Source organism: Macrosteles quadrilineatus, unplaced genomic scaffold (assembly GCF_028750875.1).
Source record: "Macrosteles quadrilineatus isolate MER2022 unplaced genomic scaffold, UCM_ALF_1.0 Scaffold_2__2_contigs__length_208266976, whole genome shotgun sequence".
NCBI lineage: Eukaryota > Metazoa > Arthropoda > Insecta > Hemiptera > Cicadellidae > Macrosteles > Macrosteles quadrilineatus.
In genome coordinates, this window is record NW_026542595.1 from 110346625 (window position 1) to 110373342 (window position 26718).

General features: G+C 35.8%; 1 protein-coding gene across 2 annotated transcripts in view; it reads left to right on the forward strand.

Moving 5' to 3' along the window:
• LOC128985628 (uncharacterized) overlaps positions 1-26718 on the forward strand; it is a 140643-nt gene that overhangs the window by 78386 nt on the left and 35539 nt on the right. For both annotated transcript variants that reach the window (XM_054405339.1, XM_054405340.1), the window contains exons 2-3: positions 21501-21636; positions 24218-24413. In XM_054405339.1, coding sequence (XP_054261314.1) covers positions 21501-21636; positions 24218-24413 — 332 coding nt within the window. The remainder of the gene's footprint in view (positions 1-21500; positions 21637-24217; positions 24414-26718) is intronic.

Sequence of the window (26718 nt, forward strand, 5' to 3'; positions counted from 1 at the left end):
AAAAAGGAGGTGGAACTATTATCCCATTATTATTAAGTACTGTGTTGCAAGCAGTTGTACAATCAGCTTTAAATAACTAAAATTTGTATTAATCAGGTGACTCCTACGTCTACATACATATAAAGATTTGTCATTCTATTCTGAGACACCGTGCGTGAAGTTACACAGAGTTACACGATAATGGAGCATGCACGAAAAATGGTCATTGTTCCACAAGAGTTATTTGATCGTTTAAAATCGCCGGCTAATCAACAGTCACTTTCAACTGAACGTTCATACAAAAGTTTGGATGACGAAATGGAAGAGATAATGAATAATAAAAAACTCAATGATAGTGATAAATGGAAGTTGTACAGTCAAGTGTTACATCGTTTTTTAAACGTAGCGTCAAGTAATCGTGAACCAGTTAGTATCCCCATTGTGAACACCAAACTAGGTGATCAGATTAACGAGGCTGGTGAAAGAGACAGACAGTATGGGCAGCAAGAACATAACAAGCGACGTGTTTACCCTGGACAAATAGAGGAAATTGTTGAAACATTTTCAAAGACTTATAAAGATAGCGCTCGAAACTTATTGCGCTTCATAACACGCGACGACAGTTTGATTAGCTGGAATGATAATTTTGAAGTGATTATACAGGGTAACAAAATACCAGGATCCAATTTAGTCGATGTGACACATGCAATCGTACGAGTTCGAGCGGCACATTCATTACCGCCAGGATGGAACGAAATGTTGAGCGCATTGAAACTGATGAATGTCCCTAAAGAATATATACATAACAAACAAGCGTTGGACTATTTAACGTTTGATGAGGCAACAGATGAATCAGTATATGACTCGGTAGAAGAAACAATGGATGAGCCTGATGATGGGGCAAGAGGGGGGGCAGCCGCGCTGTCAGTGACAGGGCGAAGGAGATATTTATTACCAGATCGTTTACAGTCTGCATATGTCAGGCGGGTGGGTCACGCTCCGTATCCACAAAGGCAAGTGGCTGATCACCGTGCAGTGAGAAGAGAGGTACTTCAAGATTCGATTGTGCAGTCACTCAACAATTGGGAACCGTACGAACCGTAAACAATGGAACAGTTGTATTATAATCCAAACGATCCTGCCTCGTATGGCGGCGTAGCTCCGTTAGTACGAGGAGCGAGAGAGAAACATATTTCCAAACGTAAAATAGTTGATTGGTTACAAACACAAGACACTTATACTTTGCATAAACCAGTCCGTAAACGATTTAAACGCAATCCTTATATGGTGTTTCGACCATATGAACTATGGCAGGCGGATTTAAACGATATGCGAGGATTGAGCAAATACAATGATGGTTTTAACTACTTGCTGTCAGTGATTGATGTGTTTAGTAAGCGTCTTTATGTTAGACCGTTAAAGAAGAAGGAAGGTGCTGAGGTGTCTACCGCTTTTGAGGATATTTTCAAAGAAGCTAATAAAACACCAACGTGCTTACAAACCGACAAAGGGAGTGAATTCACAGGTAGAAAGACCGTACGATTGTTTAAAAAATATAAAATTAAATATGTAACCACACAAAATCCTGATATCAAAAGCGGGGTGATCGAAAGAGTTAATAAGACCTTGAAGACTCGTATGTGGCGATACTTGACTCATAAAAACACTTATCGTTACATCAATGTGTTGGAAGAATTGGTGAATGCGTACAACAATAGTGTGCACAGGAGTTTGGGCAATAGACTACGCCCTGTAGACGTGGACGGTGGTGACAAACATGTCGTCTACAATGTATTAAAACATATGTTTAAAAGGATACCACGACGAGTGAAACCAAAACTAAAAGTAGGTGATACAGTTCGAATAGCCAGGGAGAAAGGGAGATTTAGCAAAGGCTACGAGACAAACTGGAGTAAAGAAGTGTTTTCGATACATCGAGTGAATGTGTTTACGCCACTACCTTTGTACACACTTACCGATCTCAATGGTGAAGAATTGAATGGACAGTTTTACGAAGAGGAAATACAAAAAGTTACATTACCCGACAATCACTTGTTTAAGATTGATAAAATAATAGAGACTAAAGGTCGAGGACACAGTAAGCGATACCTAGTGAAGTGGGAAGGTTACGGAGACGAGTTTAACTCTTGGGTAGCTGCGCACGATATACAGCATGTCTAGTAGTATCAGTCAATTTTTTATGACATTGCCCAGCAATAGTTCTATGAAATATTTCCCACAAAATACAGTGACCAGTTATACCACACACTTGTCCAAACACATCCAATTAGACGGCAAGTGGGAGTTGGCTTTGGTGGACATTCACTATCCTTGTTCATTTGTGGTGAATGAAAACAATGTTGATGACGAAACAATACGATTTCAGTATGATAGTTTACTAGCGAGATCGACGATCCGTGATACAGAACAGTTCGCTGTTAAAATTACAGGCGGATACTATAGGAATCTTGATGATCTATTGAATACAATAAACAAACATGAAGACATCCACGATTATATGGAATTTTCATACGACACGAGAATCAACAGAGTTAAACTCAGGATCATGAACGAAAACGTATCGAATGTGAGTCTGAGTGAGAAACTATCACAGCAGTTGGGTTTCGATTATGACGAGAAAAATATATTAAAACCCAATATTACCGAATTGATTGGTTCTAAAGCACCAAACCTCGCATTGGGTATTCCAGCGCACATTTATGTGTATTGCGACTTGATAGAGCCACAATTTATCGGCGACACTACAGCGCCATTATTGAATATAGTCAACATCAATATAGATACGTACAAGTACGGTTCGTACAATTCAGTGTCATTCACAAGTCCGCACTATGTACCCGTTATGAAATCCACATTTGAAACAGTGGAAATCGACTTGAGGGATCACACAGGGAAAAAACTGCCATTCATGTTTGGAACGTCGTACGTGAAACTTCATTTTAGGAGAGTGCAGCAGCAACAGCAGCAATAATGATAATCAATCTGAATGATCCCTATTTGGCATACTACCGACGGCAACAATTACAACAGACTGGCGGTGCTATCGATCGAGTATTTCACGGTGCACCATATCAGCGAGGACATGGAATCGGTAGTTTTCTGGGCGGTATGATTCGCACTATCGCGCCACTGATCAAGTCCGGAGCAAAATCGGTGGGACAAGAAGCGTTAAGATCCAGTGTTGGATTCCTAACCGATCTGGCAGGTGGTAAAATTACAGATCCAAAATCAGCCGCCAACTTACGACTTAGAGAGTTTACTGGATCGTTGAAACGTAAAGCTGACGAACAGATAGAACGTATTATGCTTAATGGCGGCGGAGGCGGCGACATTGGCGCGAGGAAACGACGCGTAACGCGTAAGAATAACGCGAAACGCGCAATGCGTGGCCGTGGCAGAAAGCCTGTTACACCACAGTCGTTGGCTAAACTTCTTAGGGTGCGGACGTCTACATCAAGAAGAAGAAGAAGAGTTGGAGGAGTGAAACACAAGAGACTAGTAGGGAGGATACGACGACGAGGAGGAGTAGAGCCAAGGAAGAAGGTGACTTTGCCGAAGAAACGTACTCGTCGCAGTAAAAATTCGAAGTCTATTGATATTTTTAGTTAGTTAAAGAAGGAGGAGAAAAAAAATGTCGTTCCTACATCAAAAATCATGTGAGTGTGTCAAAACCGAGCTGGATTTATTCTCCTTACCACCTACGCAGACGAGTATTGAAAGTGGCAAATGGGTCCAGTACAAACCAATATCCACATTGACCGATGATGCGCCAATAGAGTTTGTAGTTCCGGGTAATGGTGATGAATACACTGACCTTTCACAAACAATGATACAATTGACCGCGTCTATTGTTAAATCTAACGGAACTGCGGTCACTACTGACGAAGAGGCGAAAACAGTTGGGCCGGTCAATAACTGGTTACACTCACTATTCAGTCAAGTTGATATGTTTATGAATCAAAAACTTGTTACTCCCCAAAACAACACATACGCATATCGAGCGTATGTTGAAACGTTAATGAACTATGGATACGATGCTAGAAAATCACATCTAACATGCAGTCTTTGGTACACTGACGATGGAATTGACATGAACGATTGTGCGGAAGAAAATGAAGGACTCAAAGCGAGACGGGAACTAACTAATAAAAGCCGTGAGATTGATATGCTCGGACATTTGCATGTGGATATTTGCAATCAGAATAAGTTCATGCTAAATGGCGTAGAGTTGAGATTTAAATTTATTCGATCAAAAGATGCTTTCTCCATTATGGCCAGTGCTGGTGAATTCAAGGTACATATTGTCGATATTAGTCTCTGGATTCGAAGATGCAAAATAAGTCCCACCGCACTGTTGGCGCACAGTAAAACACTCCAGACTGGTACGGCAAAATATCCAATCACACGAGTGGAGCTGAAAACATTCACACTACCCTCTGGAATACGTAACAAGACTTTGGACAATATGTTTCTCGGCCAAGTGCCGAAACGCGTCATAGTGGGAATGGTTACGAACGCCGCATACAATGGAGATTTTAAAAAGAATCCCTACAACTTCGAACATTTTAAAACAAACTTCTTTTGTCTATATGTTGACGGAGAACAAGTTCCATCAAAACCGTTACAGCCCCACTTTGAAAAATCAAAGGATAAATATGTTATGGCATATCATTCGATGTTCTCCGGTTCTGGTGTACATTTTAGCGATGCCGGCACTGTTATCAGTAGGGAAGATTTTGGTCAAGGATACTGCCTGATGGCATTCGACCTAACACCAGATTTATCTGCAAGTGACACTACACATTGGAATCTGGTGCGTAACGGTAGTGTTCGAATGGAACTCGGATTCGACGACGCGCTTACCGAAACTGTCAACTGTTTGGTTTATGCCGAGTTTGACAATGTTATCGAGATTGATCGACAGCGCAATGTAATTGTGGACTTTGGCGGTTAATCGATCAGTCTTCAATAAACATTCGTTTGAGATGGACCGTTTACGCAGAGCATTCAAGAAATTGAATATATCATCACCCATCATTGTGGACATTCAATGTTTCAAGGACAATCAAAATGAATATACACTGAAGGAAGTTTGCGTCTTGGAAGCCGACACCGGCGTACTACTTATGCATCATATTGCTAAACCACCTTACGATCGATCAGAGTTATCAGATGAAAAACTGAGGGAAAGCTACTGGCTCACAAAACACTGTCACGGACTACGATGGGAGTTCGGTGATATTGCGTACTACGAACTTTTTAACAAATTGACTGATTGTATATCAAAAAGACCGACGGTTTATGTCAAGGGATTGGAAAAGAAAGAATATTTAAAGCGTCATCATGTGATGGACTTTGTTACTACCAATGTAATCGATATCGGTGCAATTGGTTGCGAATCAATCACTTCAATCAATAATTTAATGTCAACAAACGTTTTACGATGTCGAAATCACAAGTCTACAAACAGTCGATGTGCGCTCACCAACTGTGTCGCAATACGTGGTTGGTTGCATTTGACAACAAATTTGGACGAATGTCTGGATACCAGCGGAGATGCGAGATCCTACTACTGTTCTTGTTTTAGCACCTCTACCAGTACAACAAAAACAGCATCTACTGCTACTATTGGTTATGATACTGTAGAATGAACACGCTACAGATTGAAAAATATCTAGCCACACTTCCTGTGCGCAATGTTGGAGTCTACGCTGCTGACAGAATCCCACGACGCATCTCACCACACACTGCAATAATTGTAAACACTGATCCACACAATGAAGGTGGGACTCACTGGGTGGCTTTCTATTTGAATCGAGAGGGGATGCTTGAATATTTTGATAGTTACGGCCAACCGCCATACTTACCACTATATCAAACATTCCTGCGACACAACGCTCATCATTACCTGTACAATCCATACCGACTTCAAGGTGATACGTCTTCAGTCTGCGCCCACTACTGTTTGGTTTTCCTGTATTGCAGCACACACTTCAGTATGAAGATGATGGATTTTGTTCAACTCTTTGATGAACACACTACTGATCGTAATGATAGAATCGTCAAAAGACTCTTTACTCAAATGTATCACAAGACAAACTAATCACTGTACTGTTGTAAATTATATATATTTTTAAATATATATATTTTTTTATTACCAATAAACTTTTTCCTTTTGTCAAACAATATTTTCAGTTGTTATACTTTATTACCTGTGTTCATCATCATTATTATCATATGTTTAGTTTAAAGCGCATAGACTCTGATTATTTAAATGTGAAAACAAAATGATTTTTTCCCCTTTATTATTAAAATATTTCTGTTCAGAGTCTATGAATGCTGTTCAAAGTCTAATATTATACTATGAATGATAGGAAAATAATTACAATCAGAATTTGTGAAATAAATATATCTGTTTATTAACTAAAATACTATTTACAAATATATGCATACTTTTGAGGAGTCAGTGACTAGAAATATTTACACGTGACTTTGAAGTGGAAAAAATTAAAGAATTTATTTATCAAAACATCTTTGAATTGTATTCAAAATCTAATACTAATGAAGACTGTTCAATAAATAACTCTACCTAATATCACACTCATGCGGACCTTGGTCTACTAATCAATAATAATATATCAGTTATGATGGGGACAGAGGTTGTGGCGCAATTGGAGAGTATCGTATCCACTAAAGGGTCAGTGGCAGTAGTTAAGGTCCCTCAAGTATCTGTGGTACCCTTAATGGTGGTATTGCATAGTGTCCCCAAGGTAGCGTGTTGATACCATCTTCTGGCATTACGTATCGTTTGTCGTCAAACGGTGCCAGTGAGCGCTTCTTCACCACAACAGTGTATAAAATGTGGTGACGGCTTTGAAAACGTTGATTGTCTGTACTTTTAGTAGTTTTATTGTACAGACAATTCAAATAATCTTCTATGGTGAGATCACGCTTCACTACTGCTCTATTTACCCCTTTTGCTCTCTTCACAGGCGGCGGTATACAGTTGGCACCATCTCCGTTGTCTCCTTCAGGCGCACACGTTAAGATGCTATACGTGAAACAATACAGCTTCGACATCAGACCAATGAACATTTTAATGGCCACACCGGCAGCTTCGTCCTTAAACTTCCCCAGAACTCTAGCGTTTCCTCCGTCGTAACAAATGTGGTTCCGGGGATAGTTACTGGTGTCAAAGTCGTCCAAATGTTCTAACATGTCGCGGTATACGTTCTTAGTACGTATTGAATAATGGCAGCCATCGGTGTCCATGTAAATCATCGATATTCTATCGATTCCATACCTATCTACCATGTCATAATGGAAACCATACATCCACCTCTTACTGTGGTCCAGAATGCACATCCCTGCGTAGACGGGTTTGCTCAGTACTACCCGCACTTTTGACATATTCAGTATGGCAAGATTCTCATTTAACCAAATACGATCATTGAAATTAGCTTTTGCTACATACTTTGTATATGTTTTGCGGGATGATGCAATCTTTAAATCTTGATGTTTGCGCACATTCTGAAGACTCATACCGTAGACAGCGTTTACCATAAGTTTAAACATTTCTACCTCAAATTTATTTACAGCACGCTGTCTAAGTTCGGTATTCATAGTCACGTACGGTTTCAACCATGCCGACTGTTTAAAACGAATCACTCTGTGGATTCGAGTTACACGTAATCCATTCTCTATAGCTTGTTGTAGGTAGCGATAGTGAATTACATATTCCCTCTTATCCATCAGTGTGGCCATTAGTTTCTTCGATTTTCCTGCTCCACTATTGATAATTTCCTCCAACGAGTATGGGAGTTGGTTAATCGGCGCTTTGCATATCTCGGGACAGAATGGTAAATCCCTGTGTCGATCGTGCAGTGCTGGATCTCTGGGGTATTCTAGATCTACTTCCAGCACATATCCATATTCACCATCTGTTGGAATTCTTCCAATGTCCAAGTCGTCACATTCCTGACGTGATAACCACTCAAACTCGGAATGAGGGAGCAGTTCCGACATTGCCCACCCATAAAGGTTGTTTGCGTCATAATACATTATAAATGTATCGTCATCTCTTTCATCGCAATATTCACTTGATGCTGCTGCGTTCTGACCGTCTCGGTCATTGCCAATTGTTTCCATTCTGGTAAACTTATTGTTGGCAACAACGTGTCTAGTAACGCATTGGGTCAGTCCACCTCGAATACCCTTCTCAAAAAACAGATACATATCAATATCTTGTAGGGTATCAAGGATAACATCTGTCTTGAACATCATTACGTCCCAAGCATATGATGGTAGTGTCAAATAACGCGCTGGGTCCAATCCGTAATGTGTTAGACACATCTCTCGGAATCCCTCGAACACATCTGCTAATAGCAATACGTCAGTCGCCAAATAGATATCAGCATACTGTCCGAGGGTCGTACAGTCAAATTTCTCCCATACTCGCTGCGCATGCTCGTAATCCGCATCACTCACTCCTTCTCCAAATACACACTTTGGTGGAAGGACATCTTCTTCGAGCACCTCCATCGATGAAATGTACTCATACGGAAATACCCCTTTCCTCCTAAGCAGATCAAACTGTTCTTGATTGGGGTAGCGTGACTTTGTAATTTTTAATTTATCGGCCGGCAGGATTGATGCTAATGTCCCTAATGCTTTTGACATTAACCTATAGGAATCAACAAATTGTAGTTTGAGACCACCTTGCCGACCTGCTCCCGGATATTTAAATCGTTTGGAGAATGTGATATACTTTTCCTCCGTATTTGCGAGTACATTTATATTTCCTTTATCAACGGATAGCTCTCTGATGATAAAGTGAGCATCGTAATTGGATAAATTGTGGAGATAAATGTTGATAGTGTCCTGTTCCTTGTGGCGGATATTACAGGAACGGTGTGATGCTCCTCTGTAAGTATAGGGAGGAGAGTGTTCGTGATCTCTAACACGGGGGTCGAGTATTGTGAATTCTCGCTTGCATATGTAGCATACTGTTTGCTCGCGGAAAGAATCCTCTTCCACCTGTGTTAACCGTGGAGGGTCATTCGGCAGACGTTGCCCATACACTATATCACCAATCTTCTGTACGTCATCCCGTATCGATTTGATAAAGTGTTGGGCGGCATCTTCACCTCTGTACAAACGCAATTTGGAGAACGTCAAAGCTGTGTGATCATTGTCATCAGTATCACCATCACTTACATTTCTATTATCATCTCGAATGTAATAGGCGTATGCATATGGTACATGGACATTTCTGGCATTGTGCATTTCACCAGGTCGGTCTCGACGTGCTCCTCTTGCTAATGCGGGATCCCATACTGGCGGTGGAACAGTTGGCGGAGGATCGATTGTTTGTTCAGGCTCAAGAGGTACGAGTGCGCATTCAAAGTCAGCGTATATGGTGAATCGACTTCGTTGAGTGCGTTCGAAATTTTTAAAATGTATTGTTTTGTCTTCCGCAAGATCAGTTCTTAACGGAGCATTGTTAAAACAATATCGCTGATGCTCCAAAAGACGTTCCTCTCCTCTAAGACCTAACTTCGTTGGCCGATTATCGAAGTGTGCAAAACAGCGCTTACATATGTAAAGGCGATGTTCTCCTAGAGTCAGCTGGGATGAAACCAATCTCGTAAAGCTCTTGATCCAAACGTAGTGGGTAGTGACGTCGTTTGTTATAAGGAGTAGGTCAAAGTGATTGGCCAACTCACGATCTGCGACACGAAGAGGGTAGACAATGTGTTTGTCCGGGTCCATGAAATGATTCTTTTTCTTCTTATCCAGACCATACACATTAACACTAACACCTGGATTATTGCGCTCAAACGTGCGGATTTGGTTAAGACTTACAGGGAATATTAAGTCATTAAAGTTTAAATTTGCCCTTTCTCTAATTTCTGCTGTGAACATGTTAGGTGTTAGTTGACATTGACGATTATCAAAATATTTGGAAAGTATTGAATATTCAAAACAACGTTCATCCGCATCGTTTAGCACATTAACCGTTGCTTTTTTAATGGCGATATCATGCGGCAGTTGAATGAAAGAACTGCCTTTGAGCGGGCTATAGACATTTACACGGATTTGCATGTCCAAAACCCTTATAAAGCTCCAGCCAGATCCTTTCATTTCACATGTTTCCTTTTCTAATAATACATTTTGAATAAACTCTTGCACTAATTCGTCAATGTGAGACGATTGAAAAAAAGGCACATTTTTAGTTTTGAAAGATCGCCTGCATGTATCACCATGAACATTTACAAATTCACATTCTACAAATATATTACACTTAATAGCATGAGTGTGATTTAAAATAGTCCGCATGAGTGTGATTACCTTATCTCGAATGTCATTGAGGAACTCCAGCAGTGAGACGGTGTTTTCGGCAGGCTCGGATAAACAATAGGTTTTAAGTCGACCTTTGAACGCCGTCTCAATCTCCTCGAACCCTTGTGGAGCCAAATTGTCAGGAATTTCGTTCTGGTCATTAACATCATCCTCGTCACTAGTCGACTGAGGTGATGACAGACTGATGGATGGTGGGGCGGGTGAGGGCTCTACGATGTTGCTGGGCTCTGGCTGATTGATTAGTATCTCAAATCCGTTACCCCTGCAGCTGAAGCGAGTGTGTCTCCGTAATTTATCCTTCCTGGAGAATGTTCTCCCGCAACCGTCACATGTGTAGTCTGTATAAAAAGAAAATATATATATATTAATCCTAAAAATTCTGTGTGAGTAGTACTTAAACTTAAGCAAGATCCTTAAAGTTTATCTCAATTTATTAAATTACAGAGTTGTTGTTATTTCAGCGATTGAATTTTTATTGTTTTTAATAAAAATAAGTTTCGTAAACTATAAAATATTTGTTTTGATATTGTTTTTACGTTTAAACCTAATTAACAACAACCGAGCATAGCCAGGGGTATAACCAACCCCACTGTACTTTCTAGTAAACAGAAAATAATAGTATACTAACACTTAATGAAAAAAATATTTTTACTTTAAACAAAAGAGTGTAATAATAAGGAATATACTATATACTATATTGTTTTGTTATTGTACAAGGAAAGTGACAAAAGATAAATATATTTTTCATATTTTGACTGTGAAATAGTAAAACGTATTGGTTTTGAAATAAAATGAAATATGATATATTGTTTTGTTATAGTACAAGGAAAGTGACAAAAAGATAAATATATATTTCATATTTTTACTGTGAAATAGTTGGTATTGAAATAAAATTAATGAATAAAGTATGTAATTACTACTAGTATTTTAACAATAGAGTTCAAAGATAATTCAATACTCTATTGCTATCATACTAAAGGTTATGTATCGAATTATATTGAATTAAAACGATTGTACAGTTTATTGGTGATTTTATTATTTAAAACGTACCTATAAGGTGTGGTACAGTGGGTTGGGTTATCATCGGACAGTCTGGGGCAGTCGATGGTCCTGGTCTTGGAATGTAGTCGGGGGCAGTCGATGGTCCTGGTCTTGGAATGTAGTCGGGGGCAGTCGATGGTCCTGGTCTTGGAATGTAGTCGGGGGCAGTCGATGGTCCTGGTCTTGGATTGAAGTCGGGGGCGCTGGATGGTACAAGCTGATTAGTTGTGACGGTAGTAGTAGTAACCATGTTCTGTCTAAACGCAGGATTCTCCGGTTGTGGTGGTTGTTGGCGATGTACGCTCAGCATATGACGTTTCAAATCGTCACTTCGTCCAAACGATGACCCGCAGACAGAACAGGCTACAGTTGTGCCGTGATGTACGACTCTAGTATGACGCATCAAATTGTCCTTCCGCGTAAATACCTTGTCGCAGAGTGCACAAGTGAGACTACGACGCACGGTGTTAATATTCATCATCATCTGAAACCCAAAACAAATAATTTTAAACTACATACTAAAAACCTTTGATGCAATATTTTAATGTTTTTTTTTTTTTCAAGCGAGAGAAATATTTTTAATATCATACACTTGAGGTAATGAATCTAATTAGTTTTTTTTTTTATGTCAATCAATTCATATCAATTCACTACGATCAGAGCACTTCTGTTTAGTCAATTTCTTTTTGTAATATTGTTAATTTATTGGTTTTGAAATAAAATGAAATATGATATATTGTTTTGTTATAGTACAAGGAAAGTGACAAAAAGATAAATATATATTTCATATTTTTACTGTGAAATAGTTGGTATTGAAATAAAATTAATGAATAAAGTATGTAATTACTACTAGTATTTTAACAATAGAGTTCAAAGATAATTCAATACTCTATTGCTATCATACTAAAGGATAAATATATTGAAAGATAAAAATAAGTTTCGTAAACTATAAAATATTTGTTGTATTATGTACAACTATTAAAATTAATAAAATCTAAACTTTTTAATCCAAGTGCGATATTAAGTTATATATTTATCTCTTCTTCTTCCTAGTAAATTTAATTACCTGGAGTAATTCTAGTCACTTCTTTTTTACATTTGTTTAAATATGAAATACATAACAATAAATATAGATATAGTATACATAATGATATGTACTTACATTTTATGATTGAGAGTTTAAACCAAAATCTCGATACTGCTATGCACCTATCGACTGTAGAAGTGGGTTGGTGATTAGTCCGTCCGCACTACACGACTAATGGAAGCAGAATGATGTTTTAATGTAGGGCTGGGATTTGTTATTTGGAAGGAAGGGGATGAGAGGGGGATGATGGGGATGAGGGGGAGGGGATGAGAGCGGAGATCTCTCATCTTGGCGTCATTTCTCGTCCTACACTCCAGCAAACATCACGATGTCCTTTGGAAGTGATATTAATGATGAGCAGTTAATCGAGGCTTCTATCTCGGCGGAGGCTGAAGACAATGTCATCAAAGATATTGGTGAGATGACTCTAATCGAAGCCTGCATCGAGATTGAAGTACGATGGGAACAGTCGCTAATGAAGACAATGAGTATGTCGCAGTTGATGTCTGCAATGACTGATGTGGCCTTTGAATGGGAATTACGGACATATTGCGACACTCACACACAGGACACAGTACGGATGGCGTTGCAGCGATATGTAAACCTGGACGCAGAAATAAGAAGCCGAGGACTCCAATAGATTTAGTATTAGTAGAATTAAGTTAAATATAATATATTAAATGCTTGACTTCCTGGTTCCTCAATAATGTAAATTAATAAAAAAAAAGAAAAAAAAACAAAAAAAAAAAAACAAACAAACAAACTAATAATTAGAACTATTCCATACTGTCTCAGCTTAGCTAAGACAGTGATGTAATAGTGTCTGCGATGAACCCTCTCTGTTGAGTCCAACGCACCCGCGTGTCTAGACGTCATAAATTATGTTGAAACATGTGGTGAGGGTGACGAAGGGAGAGCTTGTGGAGGTTCCCTTTCAATCTTTGTGAGAAGATCACAACGCTGGAGGGGAGGAGTATCCCCCGCCTGGGATTAGTGTGTGGGAAGCAACATCACGATGATTTCTCAAGATGTAAAGAATAATTACACTTAAAAAATTAAGGAAGGGGAGGAGTACCCTCTGCCACCTACAACATGTGTATTAATTGGTAATTACACATTGTCGAATAAAAAAAAAAACTAATTGCAATTATTTATAAAAAATTGTAATAACTCATTACAAAAAAAAAAACTAAATGAAATTACTCATTACAAAAAAAAAAAAGAAAGAAAAAACTAATTGTAAATACTTAAAAAAAAAAAACTAATTGTAAATACTCATTAAAAAAAAACTAATTGTAAATACTCATTAAAAAAACGAAAAAAAAACTCATTACACAAAAAAAAAACTCATTACACAAAAAAAAAACTCATTACACAAAAAAAAAAAAAACTCATTACACAAAAAAAAAAACTAATTGTAATTACTCATTGTAATTACTAATTACCTCCGGTCCCACTCCGCCCTATATGGTACCGGGCAATTAGACCTACTTACCATTTACAATTATTTATTGTATATTACAAAAACAATAATTTGGAACTTAATTTCAAAACTATTAATAATGTTGAGTAATATACATTCTTAACTAATCATAGTTACAATAGTTCAATCATAATTAAGAATAAAATGAAAATGTTAACATTATGCTAATTAAGAAATTTGTGGTAAATAGTAAAGCTTATAGATTAAAAATTGGAAGTTTCACAAAAACTAGGAACAAAATATTTTGTTTCTACATAATGGAATTTATTTTGCATTTCTAGGTAGCTGGAAGAGGAAAATTGAACAATAAGAAAATCAGAATGATATGATAAGAGGTAGCATACAGTAATAGGAAAAGAACAACAATTTCCAGAAATAATCTTTATTATACTTAATGTAGACCTATAATGTAGACTTTAATGTAGACTATATTTAATGTACCTACTCTCTGCATGGGTTGGAGTTACGAATTTACTTGTCAAATATTATTTGACCTATTGGGATCTTCTTCTTTACCAATTGGGATTTATAGTATTATTGCAAATTCGCCAGTGAGATTTCAAATACGAACCTAAGCTGTAATCGATATAACTTCATGTTTACGTTTCTTGCAAAAACCTTTGATCGGTTACTTGCGTACATTCCCAACGTCATAGTTAAAGGTTTAAAGATTACCCAATACCAAGTACTTTATAATGATCGAGAATCAAGGTGTAATTCTAGGAGATCAAAACATGGCTATTAACGGATTACTCATGATGGGTTTTTAAAGAAATTGAGTTGTTAAATCAAATTTCCTTTTGAGAAATCGATTTTCTGAATTTTAATATCAATTTTTTGTTTGTATACTGGTTATAATATTCTTTCAGTGTGTGGGATGAAAGTAGTTTTTCTTTACTATTTTGTTAAATTAAATTAAAATGTGTAAACTTAAAAAATATCTGAGTATCAATTTGTCAATGTTTTGTGAGTTTTATTAATTACTACATTATTAAATTCTGTAGTATGTGCCTGGCGTTAGATTTTGTTCTACAGTACATAAAATATTGTTCATATCTCGTACCGAAAGTGATTTTCCGGCACTTCCAATATTCCCGTTTTTGGATTTACCTCTAACATAAAATTTGGTGCTCAAGCGCGAACCGTAAAATGTTACTTTCGGCACTACTAATGAAATGTACAATTTCCTTGTGACCTAGCAAGAGTGAGTCTTGCAAACTTCCTAGAAGAAATTTCTTGACCTTACTTGATATGTTATCAAAATGCTGACTAAAGATTTTGGCAGTATTTCAAGTTTAAAATGTGTTCGACCTGTATTTTGCTACCCTAGTTCACGTGGGTCGTAGTAGGTAGCAAAAATATGACTTCAAGGTCGTATTTACAATTCGACACATCTTCCTTCACAATTAGTATTTTGTATTCTGAGACTGTACATAACACATGACTTGCTGTCACTGTCTGTTGAATTTATGATGAGCAAGTCTTACATGCATTATACTTATTCGTTCGTATTAGGACTTCATTTAATTTAATGTTTTTCAGTTGTTTTACTTGAAACCAGGTGTTAAAATTGTTTTTAAAACATTGTTGTTATTGTTTGAGTCCATTCACAAACTTAACCGGTTTTAGGAAAAGTTCTCCCACTACATTTTTGCTTACTACAGTATATGTTGCAGATGATTGTCTTTTAGACAAACCTCAGCAGTTGAGCTTTTGTTTTCAATCAAGTGAAGGGGATAGAAAAAACCACCTAAATTTTGTGAACTGAAAGTGCTTTGTTTCTAATACAGGTTATACCATACAAACTTCAACAATTTTTTATTTAGTTGTGAAATAGTAGTTTTCATTACTAGACTGGAAAGTGACTCATTGCGGGGAGAGATGGCATTTTCGCGCGAGGCGAAGCCGAGCGCTGGAAACGCCATCGTGCCCCGCAATGACACTTTCGAGGCGAGTATTGAACATTATTTTTCATTACGATACCGAAAACTTATAAAAACATGAAAATTTTCGTTTATTTAACTTAGTATTAAGAGAAAAAACCGAACTAATGAAAAAAAACTCAACTCTGAATTATTAATAAGTGCACGGAAAAAACTCATAACGCTAACTTTCCGTGTGTATGTACCTCGACATAAGCACGGAAACTTAACGTTATGAGTTTTTTCCGTGCACTTATTAATAATTGCATGGCCAATAGTTTGAGGAAAAACAGACTATTTTGGGTAAAAAAAAGTATCTTTATTAAATTAACTACAGAACAAGCTGATAAATAAACAAATAAAGAAAGAGACCTTTGATGATTACATAGGATCAACACGCTGATAAATCTTTATTAATGAAAATGAAAATGTATGTTAAAGTCGCAGTTTTGATTTTCACTTATGTTTAACATTTTTTGTGGTAGCTTTAGGTTTTTTCTCATTTCTGCAACATTGACTTCCGAGTGTGTTCCATCAACTTTATTATTTTCTTGAATGAAATTGCGATTTTGCACAGTATCTTCTTCTGATGAAATTACATCGTCGATTGTAAAATATTGTTTTGAAACCAGATTCACCTCTTCATCATTGTTAGAAATGTTATTGAGTGGCAGTGAATCCAAAGAGGAATTGTTGTAATTTGAAATTGAATTAGTAATGTCTCTGATTGGAAGTAAATTCAAAGAGGAATTGTTTTGATTTGAGATTGAAGTACTTGGTTTTGAAAAAAGTTTTTTAGACACATCAATTTTTCTATTTATGGACTCCTCAATGTAACCTTCAGCAACGGTTGCACTTTTCCAGCCTCCGTGCCTCTTGAGTGTGAGTAAATCCGCTCCCCCTTCCACCAGCATTGACGCGGATGTGCGTCGAATAGCATGACCTGTGTAGGATTCAGGCTGTTCTAGCTTAAGGTACTGGGCGACCTTTTTGGGAACATCCGAAATCGTATGACTCCCGACATGTTGTGCTACGCACTTGCCTTGCCTGAAGCCAACAAAAAGTCTAGAGCTCGTCATTTTTGATGGGCGTAAAGACAAATATTTACGTACTAGCTGGCAGGGTTGATACGTACATTCATCGTCTGTAATGATGAAACTTCTGCTAGCATGTGTTTTACCATCTCTCAATGTAACCTTAATGAAACTGCCATAATCTTTTACGTCATTTATGCTAAGGCGTAATAGATCATCTCGCCTAAGGGCTCCAAAAATGCCAAACGTCAAAATTACTTTACTTAACAACCATTCTTTGTCGGGAGCGTTGATCATGAACTGAGAAATTTGATCAGATGTAAAAACATTCGCTTTTTTAGGTTTGAAACCAACAGACTTTTTCTTTAAAAATGCAACTGTTTTTGGAAATTTTAAATTTCCAAGATTTTCTTTTACTTTTAAGACATTTTTAACCATTGAATACTTGCTCCACAAGGTGCTAGGTTTCATAGTTTTCGACAGTTCTGACATATAGACTAGAAGTATGTCATCATTAACCTGGCTAGGTTTAATGTTTTCTTTTTGACACCAAGTACAAAGCTTATCGTATTCATTTTCGTATCTTAAACGCGACACATCAGGCAATAATTCGTTTGTTACACTTACCGCTCTGTTCATCAAAGTTTCAGGAATATTATCCATATTAGTACACATAGTTCAAAGAATCTATCTCAACAAACATAACCTAACTGACAATGTCAATATATAAGCGAGGAATGTGTTTTCAACAACAATACAATCAGCTGATCTGACTGCACCGCAAAATCCCATAGCGGTTACTTTCCGTGCAGTACATACGCACGGAAAGTTAACGTTATGTAACTTTTCCGTGCAGTAGCGGGAATTACCTATTTTCTTATCTCATTTTACGTTTAGAAAGTGTACTTTCGTGTGTAGAGTAATGAAAACTGTTATTTATGTGTACTTTTCTAAAATGCAAGAGACCATAACATATGACATAACAAGATAGTTACGTTATATTTACAAAAATAAGAAAATGTAAATATTCTAATCTATAAATATGGTTTTTGCCAACATACTCAAAAACATTTTGAATAATTTTCGTTAACTATTTGACCAAGAATTGTTCTGTGATGCCTCTCGACACCAAACAAGGAAAACTAGTGAATTGTAGTTAAGTAATAAACTGGTGCCTTGACCTTGACGAAATTATCATTGTTGCAAAGACAATTGTTCCAGAACTCCTGGAAGTACAGTAATAGCTACCTTCCTTTGCTGTGGTCATAAAGTTCATAACCTACAAGGAACAACACCTTATAGGTGAGTTGGTGGTTTAAATAGTTCAATGACAATTGGTGTCTGGGTCCAGAAACAAATGCATAATTCGAGGAAAATAACCGATTTTACAGACTTTTGGGTGTGTTGCTAGCCTAGTCCTAGTGGTTAGCCTCTTGGACTTCGGTGTGGAGGCACGGGTTCAATCCCCGGCACAGCTACAAAAAAAAAATATGAGTTTGGACCACTTTACCTTATAAGAGTTTGACCTCACGTTGACTTCTATTAAAATGCCACTGACGTAGAAAATAGGAAAAGAAAATAAAAGTAAAAAATAAAAGAAAACATACTGTACATGGAAAAAGGAATAAAAGAAAAAGGAAAGGAAAGAAAACAAAAGGAAATAATAAAAGAAAATGTACAAAAAAGAAAGGAAAAAATAAAAGAAAAGGAAAAGAAAACAAAGAAAAAGAAAAAAGAAATGAAAAAGAAAAGAAAAAGATAAAGATAAAGAAAAAGAAAAGAAAATGTCAAGAAATAAAAAAGATAATGTGAATTGTTATATACGGAATAAATCTCCGTTTCTGTCATGTCAAAAATTCTTATTTTACCTCACAAAGCATAAAGAAACGCAAAATGCACACCTAGCTATTCAAGAGATAAAGAATTCAATCCGAGAAGTTGTTTAAGTTTCTCCTCCGACCGGTTGGCTTAGTCTGTCCATCGGTCGATCACGTGACCACTTGGCTACAAGAGGATCGTAAAGTTGGAGATTTATGTAAAACATCTTCGCGACACCCACCGACACTCTACGCTGATTGGTGGATTATAAACCGCCTGACTTACGACTGCCGGAACTAAACTTTACAGCGGCGTATTTCTGCACTGTTTATTCGTTGAGTCATACGTTGTTTTCGGAGTATTTTCGGATCTGGATTTGTTTGTTGAGTTTCTTGAGTCGTATTCAATCTATTTTTGGTGCAGAAATTCATTTGAGGTTCAGTTTCGTATATGAAATACTATCTCAAAATTTAGTTCTAATTATTGGCAACCTTTAACTCCCAAAACTATTGAAACATGGTGTAAGAGCACTATGAGTTTTTTGGCCTCAGTTCAAAACAAAACTGAGTATTTGAGTAATGCATATGTGATTTCAGCCTAAAAAACGGAATTTTTATACAAATAGAAAGTCGAGGAAACGTTATTGGTGAGCATAAATTTATCTGATAGTGTAAACGTTTGATATGCATTTTAGGGTCTGCACCCGATTTTTGAATTTCTTTTTTCATCCTACTCTAAATTCAACGCTGATTAAGAAAATTACGTGGGAAACGACGAAAAACGCCGAAAAATTTAGAAAACCAACAACGACTTTTTTATCAAAACACGTCATGTGGGTACTCAAATTAACCGGAATGACAAGCAGATCATGAATATGCAATATTTATTTTGATACGACGTCAAATAAGCGAATTATTAACGAATTAAATTATTCAAAAATATATTACACGAATAAAAGTACGACTTATCAAATTATTTCATGGAAATGTAGAATGATCTTTTTCTTGGACGTCCACAATCAAGCACGGACGCAATTCTGTTTTGGTTTTCAGGCAGTGAACTCTCTCAATGGTCCTTGTGTAAATGCAGCCAACGGATTAATAGGACTTGCATTTGACTAATTAACATCTTGGAAGCACTAAAATAGTCTGAGGTTATTTTTAAACTTCTTTGAATCTGTTTTATATCTGCGCAATTGGGACAAGGTTGTAACATTAGTTTTCGAATGGCCAAACGGATGTTTTCCATATGAGTTTAGGGATTAAAGTAGTTTATTTTCAGGGGGAAAATCAGCTGGACTCTAGGACATCAGCTGTGCATTATTATTCACTCCGTGGATTTTTCTGAAGAAAATAGTTCCCAAAGATGATTTTATATTGTTATAATAATTCATTTGGTTTATCATTGTTTGGTATTGAATACTTCTTTATCAATATTTAAACTATGTGCATTTATCTTAGTGGTTTCAATATTAATGCATTGGCGGAGTAATATCTCTTGTGTCTATATTTTTTTTACAATAAGGGACAACAGCTGTTTGTTTTTTAGCAAAACAATATGGAAGCTATTTTAGGAGCTCTTTTGCCAAGGAAAAAGAGTTATTGAAAGTTTGTTTTGATAATTATTTAGAACTGTGCAGTATGGAGAAAACTATAGTTCATCTCACGGGTAAAAAGTGTCTTTTCGACTCTTACTTATTTTTCGCCTTTGGTGTGAATTGTCTAAACCCGTCTAAAACTTTTTAACTTGTCTAAACTTTGTCTAAAATATGACACTTGATTAGGCCCTAGTGATGAAGTATACTATTCATGTAATTCTGTTATTGTCATGGTGCTGTGACTAAAATAGAATCTACTTCCTATCTTCAAATCTTCTTATTACTTAATGACAGAATTACAATAAGTGTAATTATTTTTAGCAACAATTTAATCTTTTCATGTGTTGTAGAAGTTGATTATAGACTGCTTTATTAGATTTGCTAAACCTGACAATATTTTTAGTAGGTCCAGAATTGTTTAAAGAAAAAACCAGCTTTAAGCCTGGGATGCAATGCAAACATCTTTGCCACCCCTTGGAAAATCTTTGAAATTAAAGCAGCTAAAAGATTTTTAACCCTATTTTGGGGTTAAAATACAGATAAACATTTCAGTGTACTGTATTTTTGCAAACTAGTCAAGCATTATTGGTAAAACACATTTTTTGGAATTTTAGTGTACCTAAAAACTTTAGTGCTCTGGGGTAGCCCAGGCAGAACATATAAGGGGACTATTTAATCTATGGTTTACTTATCAAAGTTATGCATGGCATCATGTTCCCAATAATTGTATTTAAATATTAACTCACCAATCAACACAAGTAGACTTCTCATCACATTTTAAATTTTGAAGCTTGTTTTTCGTGTCTAGTTCATGTCAGATGACACTGGTCACTTGTGTTGAAAAAATTTTGCTTAAATTATTTTTGGGTTAATTTCATGATTTGTGATTTGCTGTTTGGTTATATAGGGAATGAGTTATTGTTTATGAATAGACCGGTTTATTTGGTTAAACGACAAAACACAACCATTGCAATGCGACAACACAGAACTAACAATAAAATTGTCTTCAGCTAATAAGGATGAGAAATCTACTAAGGGAGTATGTTTTTATCTATGCCAATATCTAAAAAGAAAATTAAACAAAGATATGGCTTTGCTATGAAGATTAGACATACTTTGATTTCTCAGCGATTTCTTACAAATTGTTCTGTTTCAGTGGTCTACTGCGATTATACAGCTTCCGGGAGATCTCTGCAGTTCATAGAAGACTACATCTTGAGAGAAGTCCTGCCTCTCTATGGCAACACTCACACCACCACCACGATTACGTCGATGCAGTCAACACTCTTCAGGTACGTGTTGATGGAAAATATTGAAAAATCCTTGCATAAATATTTTAAAATAACTTTTTGATAGCATCGTGCGTAGGCTACTATAAATTCATATGGAAATTGAATACAATATGTGTAATAACTCTTTGAAACATATGTTTACACTTGTCCTGTTAACTTACAAGACTGTAAATATAAAAGATGGTAAGTGGTGATCGATTTTGATGGGACACTCCAATCATCATCAGACCCAATAGGCGAATTTTGTACATACAGATTCTGTCATGATATCAATTAATGAAGTAATAAGTAATGATTAATTACCTATTAATGAGGTTTTTACCAGTTTCACTTAAATTCGTCAATGATTTCCTACAACATGCCACTTGCGTAGACAATACAATTACAGTATAAGATTTCAATGTTAAAACGTTTCCAAAATCTTTCCAGATCTAGATTTTAAAATTTTTTCTACAATCAGTCATGCGCTGGTTATGAACTAAAATAAATGATAGCGGAAATACATTTTTAGTTTAACTCATATTTAACTCTATGTAAGCTGATCAGCTGGTATAACAATTGATCAGCTGATATAAATTCCATCCACAAATTGCAATGAAAATACAGGTGTTGCAATACTGCTAATGGAAGCATGCAGGCTAGTGCATGTGGCGTACTTGCACTTATCACGTGAAGTGACTTTCGCAATTCAGTTTACGAGCTTCTAGACTGTTTGATTAACTTTACAAGCCGTTGGTGTATTTTTACTCGGTTTTAACTAGGAAAGACTCCGAGTTAATATCTTGAAGTAAAGATTACATTTCTGTGAATTTTACTGTTTGCTTTAACACTATCTTTTGGTTTGTTTTATTTAGATATATAGATACAAGAATATTTTATAGTGGATTTTTGCAACGATGACACATGAGTGTATATTTTAAGGATAAGATGAATGGTTAAATGGTTAAATGAATGTGACTGGTTTGTTACCCACTGAGGTCAGCTGATTCATAAGCCAGGATAATTTATTCTTAGCTTAATGATCAAAATCAGCTGTTTTTTGCTCGTAAGGTAACAGGTTTTAGTCAATTTTACAAATTATGCTGAATTTATATTTGCCATCTATTAACCTAAAGTTTTGTTAGTTATGGTATCCATCAATCTGTAGATAAATAACATGTATTTAAAAGTTGGTAAAGAATTAATTAAACTTTTAAAATTGAAAAATTTTGTTGATTTAGTAAAACTTATGGAATTTTTAAAAAGGTATAAAGGAGGTACACGAAAATCACTTTTTGGGAAAGCGGTCTAAACCTATATGAAAAAATGTATTTTATGTAATTTTGTACAAACATATGTTCATTTGGACGAGTTTGCGAACGAGAAGGATTGTACTATTAGAATGGGGTTATATAGGAAGAAAGATGATTTTTCACATATTTGACCCTCAAAACATAGATGCACAATCTATTTTAAAACCATTTTGTTGAACTTAAACAAACAAAATATAATCAAATTTTTAAGTAGGTTTTCACCCAAACTTTGTCTTGTGTAGCAATTCATGTAAGGTTAGTTATATAAACAGCATGATTGACATCTCGGCTTGCTAAAGACAACAACTCTGCAGGAGCTGCTGTTCTTGACGTTTATTACTCTTTGGCTCTCGGGAGGTTTCCACGGCCATTTCCATCGACTTGTGCGCAACAACCTACCACAATGTTTATAGGCTCTAGTGTGTCTCAAACACATAAATGCAGAAATATTTTGTTCCCGAAACAAAATTGTCAAATTATTTGAGAAATTTTCAACAATAAATTTCACTAAAGGCTTGTAAAGTGTTTTTCAATTTTGTAGATTAATAATCATATCAGAGTTTCAATGATCCAGCGAAAACAGGCATCAATAATGCCGTATTAGCAGAAAATTTGATTAACATAGGAAACAATTTTTAAACTGACTGCAAACATGATTAAATCATTATATGATTAAAATTTCTCCTTAAACAAACCTTTACAGCCTTTATCTATACAAGGCTTCATTTCAGTATATTACCTATATTTTTCATGTAACAATAAGTTTGTGTATATGACTCCTGCCCAAAAGGAATAGATAAAGTGGTCAGTTAATTTCTGAGATGTACTATTTTTAAATGTTTGTGTTTGAGGAATTAAATCAATTCTTTCCTTCATTAAAATCAACAACTTTCTCCATTTGTATACAAAAATATGTATACAAAAATATAGTCTGCAAAGTAAAAACAGTACTATTGTAGTCCATTCAGTCACAAATCTTCGCTCAAACTCAGATTAAAACGTTGAGGGTAGCATAGGAGTTACAAAATGTGTGGTGTGAAGTGCGCTAAAATAATAGAAAGTATAAAAAAGTGAAGGTGCATAAAGATTGACCAGTGTCTTTTGAAAAAAGACAGGGATAGTAAAAGGTCTCAACCGCTCAGAAAAAAGCACTCACAATCTCACTGTACAAAATCATTTGCAGGAGAGTCGAATAACATGGGACGTTAAATAACTATAGATCGGATAAGCAAAACTCTCATTACTGTTTTTATGCTACAAGTTGTGTGACTTGTGTTGTTTTGTTACAGACACGAGGCCAGAGATGTTGTACGTAATGCCGTGCACGCCTCGGAGGAAGACGTGGTGATATTTGCGGGCCACGGTTGTACAGGAGCCGTACACAAGCTGATCCATGCGTTGTCGTTGGATGATCCACCGATCGTGTTCGTCGGCCCTTGTGAACATCACTCCAACCTTCTGCCATGGCGGGAACTCGGTGCCAAGGTAAATAATTTGAAACCTTGATAACAAGTGGACCTCGATAACAAGTGGCCATCGATAACAAGTGGCCTTGATAACAAGTGTCATTTTGAAATAGCCTTAAAGTTAAAGCTGTCACCCTTTTATGACATGTTGCAAACCTCGATAATAAGTCTAATTTGATGATCCACATGAGATACTTGTTATCAAGGTTCTGCCGTATAAAAATGCTTCAAATATATACAGAAAATTAAAATAAATTTAGGCCTACCACACAATTGAAAATAATTGTAGGACATGAATTGAAATAACACTACCTTACAATGCAATATAATTTTACACCTGTTTGTAGACAGTTTCAAAATTAGGTTAGGTTAACCTAGTTTGATTTTCCTCTTTTAATTTAATTTCCCAGAATTGAAGATCAAACATAATGGAGAATCGCTGGAATATATCCAATTCTTGATGTTTTGAAGGAAGAAAGCTTTTCATTGTTGGAATAATTAAAGGTTTGTCTTACTTAAGACTTAGATTTCTCTGAAATCTTTTGGGCCATTGAAATCCACAAAGGTGTTTTTATATCCACTGAAACCTCGACTCGTCACTTGTCCATTCTTCAATAATGTAGCCTTTTCTCCTGATGCAAAAAATGTAAACTATTATATGTAGTTTGCTTGATCATGTTTATTTTGATCAAATTTGGCAAATTAAATTATTTTATAATACAGTTAACTATTAACACTTCACTTAAAAGCCAATCTAGGTGTTTTTTTTAACCTAATATTTTTGTAAACAGGGAATGAACGTGACAAAAGAAAATATTTATAAAAAAATCCAATCAGACCAATGGAAATTTGCTTAGTTTGCTTATTTGCTACAACAGGGGTATTTTTAACTTAACATACTCAATATGAAGATAAATACTCAACAATGAATTGAGTGACCTTTGAAAGGATGAGTTGCCATCAACAATTACTAGTTGAAGGGCTTTTATTGATTTGAAGCTATTAAAATGTGGCCAAGAAAGTGACAACCATGACACATTTAGATCAATATTATCTTTGAATACACAACTACAACTGTGAAGCATACATGTCCTATGTCAAAGCTATTACCAGTTTTAAGATAAAATTAGTATCAGCGAACTGACACATTCATTCTCCCATTATCTTGTTAGAAACCATTATGATAGGTAAGAGGTGGGAGTAACTATGATGTTTTATGGGTAAAATCACAAGAATTTCAAAAAACACTTTTTAACCTTAATTTCTTTTGTAAGTTCACTATAAAAATTTGGAAAATGTTTTTGCGTTCTTCCGATTGTTTTAAACTTTTGTTTAACAAATATATTGTAAACTCTGATGTAAACACCGCTTTAGATTAGGAAAAACTGGCTACAACTGGTCTAAATGAGATATCTATTTTGGTAGGCATATCCAAAGTCAACGGTAATAAAATAGCTTTTCTAAAAAGTAAGTTGCTAAAAGTACACAAAACTTTGACCTATATCACATCATTTATTTATCTCGAGACAAAAACACTCATTGTATTATATCACTTAACGTAACCAAAGTTTGCCGTATCTAAATAGTTCTGATAAATTAATGTAAACGAATGAATCTCAATTGTTTTTGACAGATGATTAAAAATCAAACGTATTTTAGTTTCTTTCAATGACAGAAGATAGTTAAAGTGGTTTGCACTTATGAGAATCACTTGCTGAATTGGTGACTGATAACTTGATCCGTTAAAGCTATATTTGGGGCTTTTAAACGATTATTCAGATTAAAATATAATATCAGAGGAGTTCGTCATCCTTATGGATCAGCTGAAGATGATTAAAAGCATGTTTATTTCCGGTAACGCTTAAGTGTTTTAAAGTTTTCTAGATATTCATTGTTAACTTTAAAATTATTACAAATGATTGTTCAAAATATATCATTCAATTTCTAGACTACTGCTTGATCAAAGTTTTTATAATGAAAGTCACAGTGTAAATTTACATTTGAAATAATAGAGAAACTTAAAAAATGTGTTAACAGTCATCAAACTTTTGAAAAAACACTTATTTAATAGGATGAGTAGTCTACTTGTAGTATTTAAAGTCAACAATGACCTTTAGTGTGAATTGTTGAGAAAAAATGTTTAGAAAGAGTTTATTCATAAAGCTTTTGTAATTATTTTATGGTCAAATTTATATTTTTTAAATTCATTAACAGTGACATAGGGGAGGGAGCTGGTCTAGTGGTAAAGCGTAAGACTTTGCTGTCTCTGAGGTTCCAGATCCAAATCCCGCCAATCACCAATGGATTTTGTCTAAGTGATAATG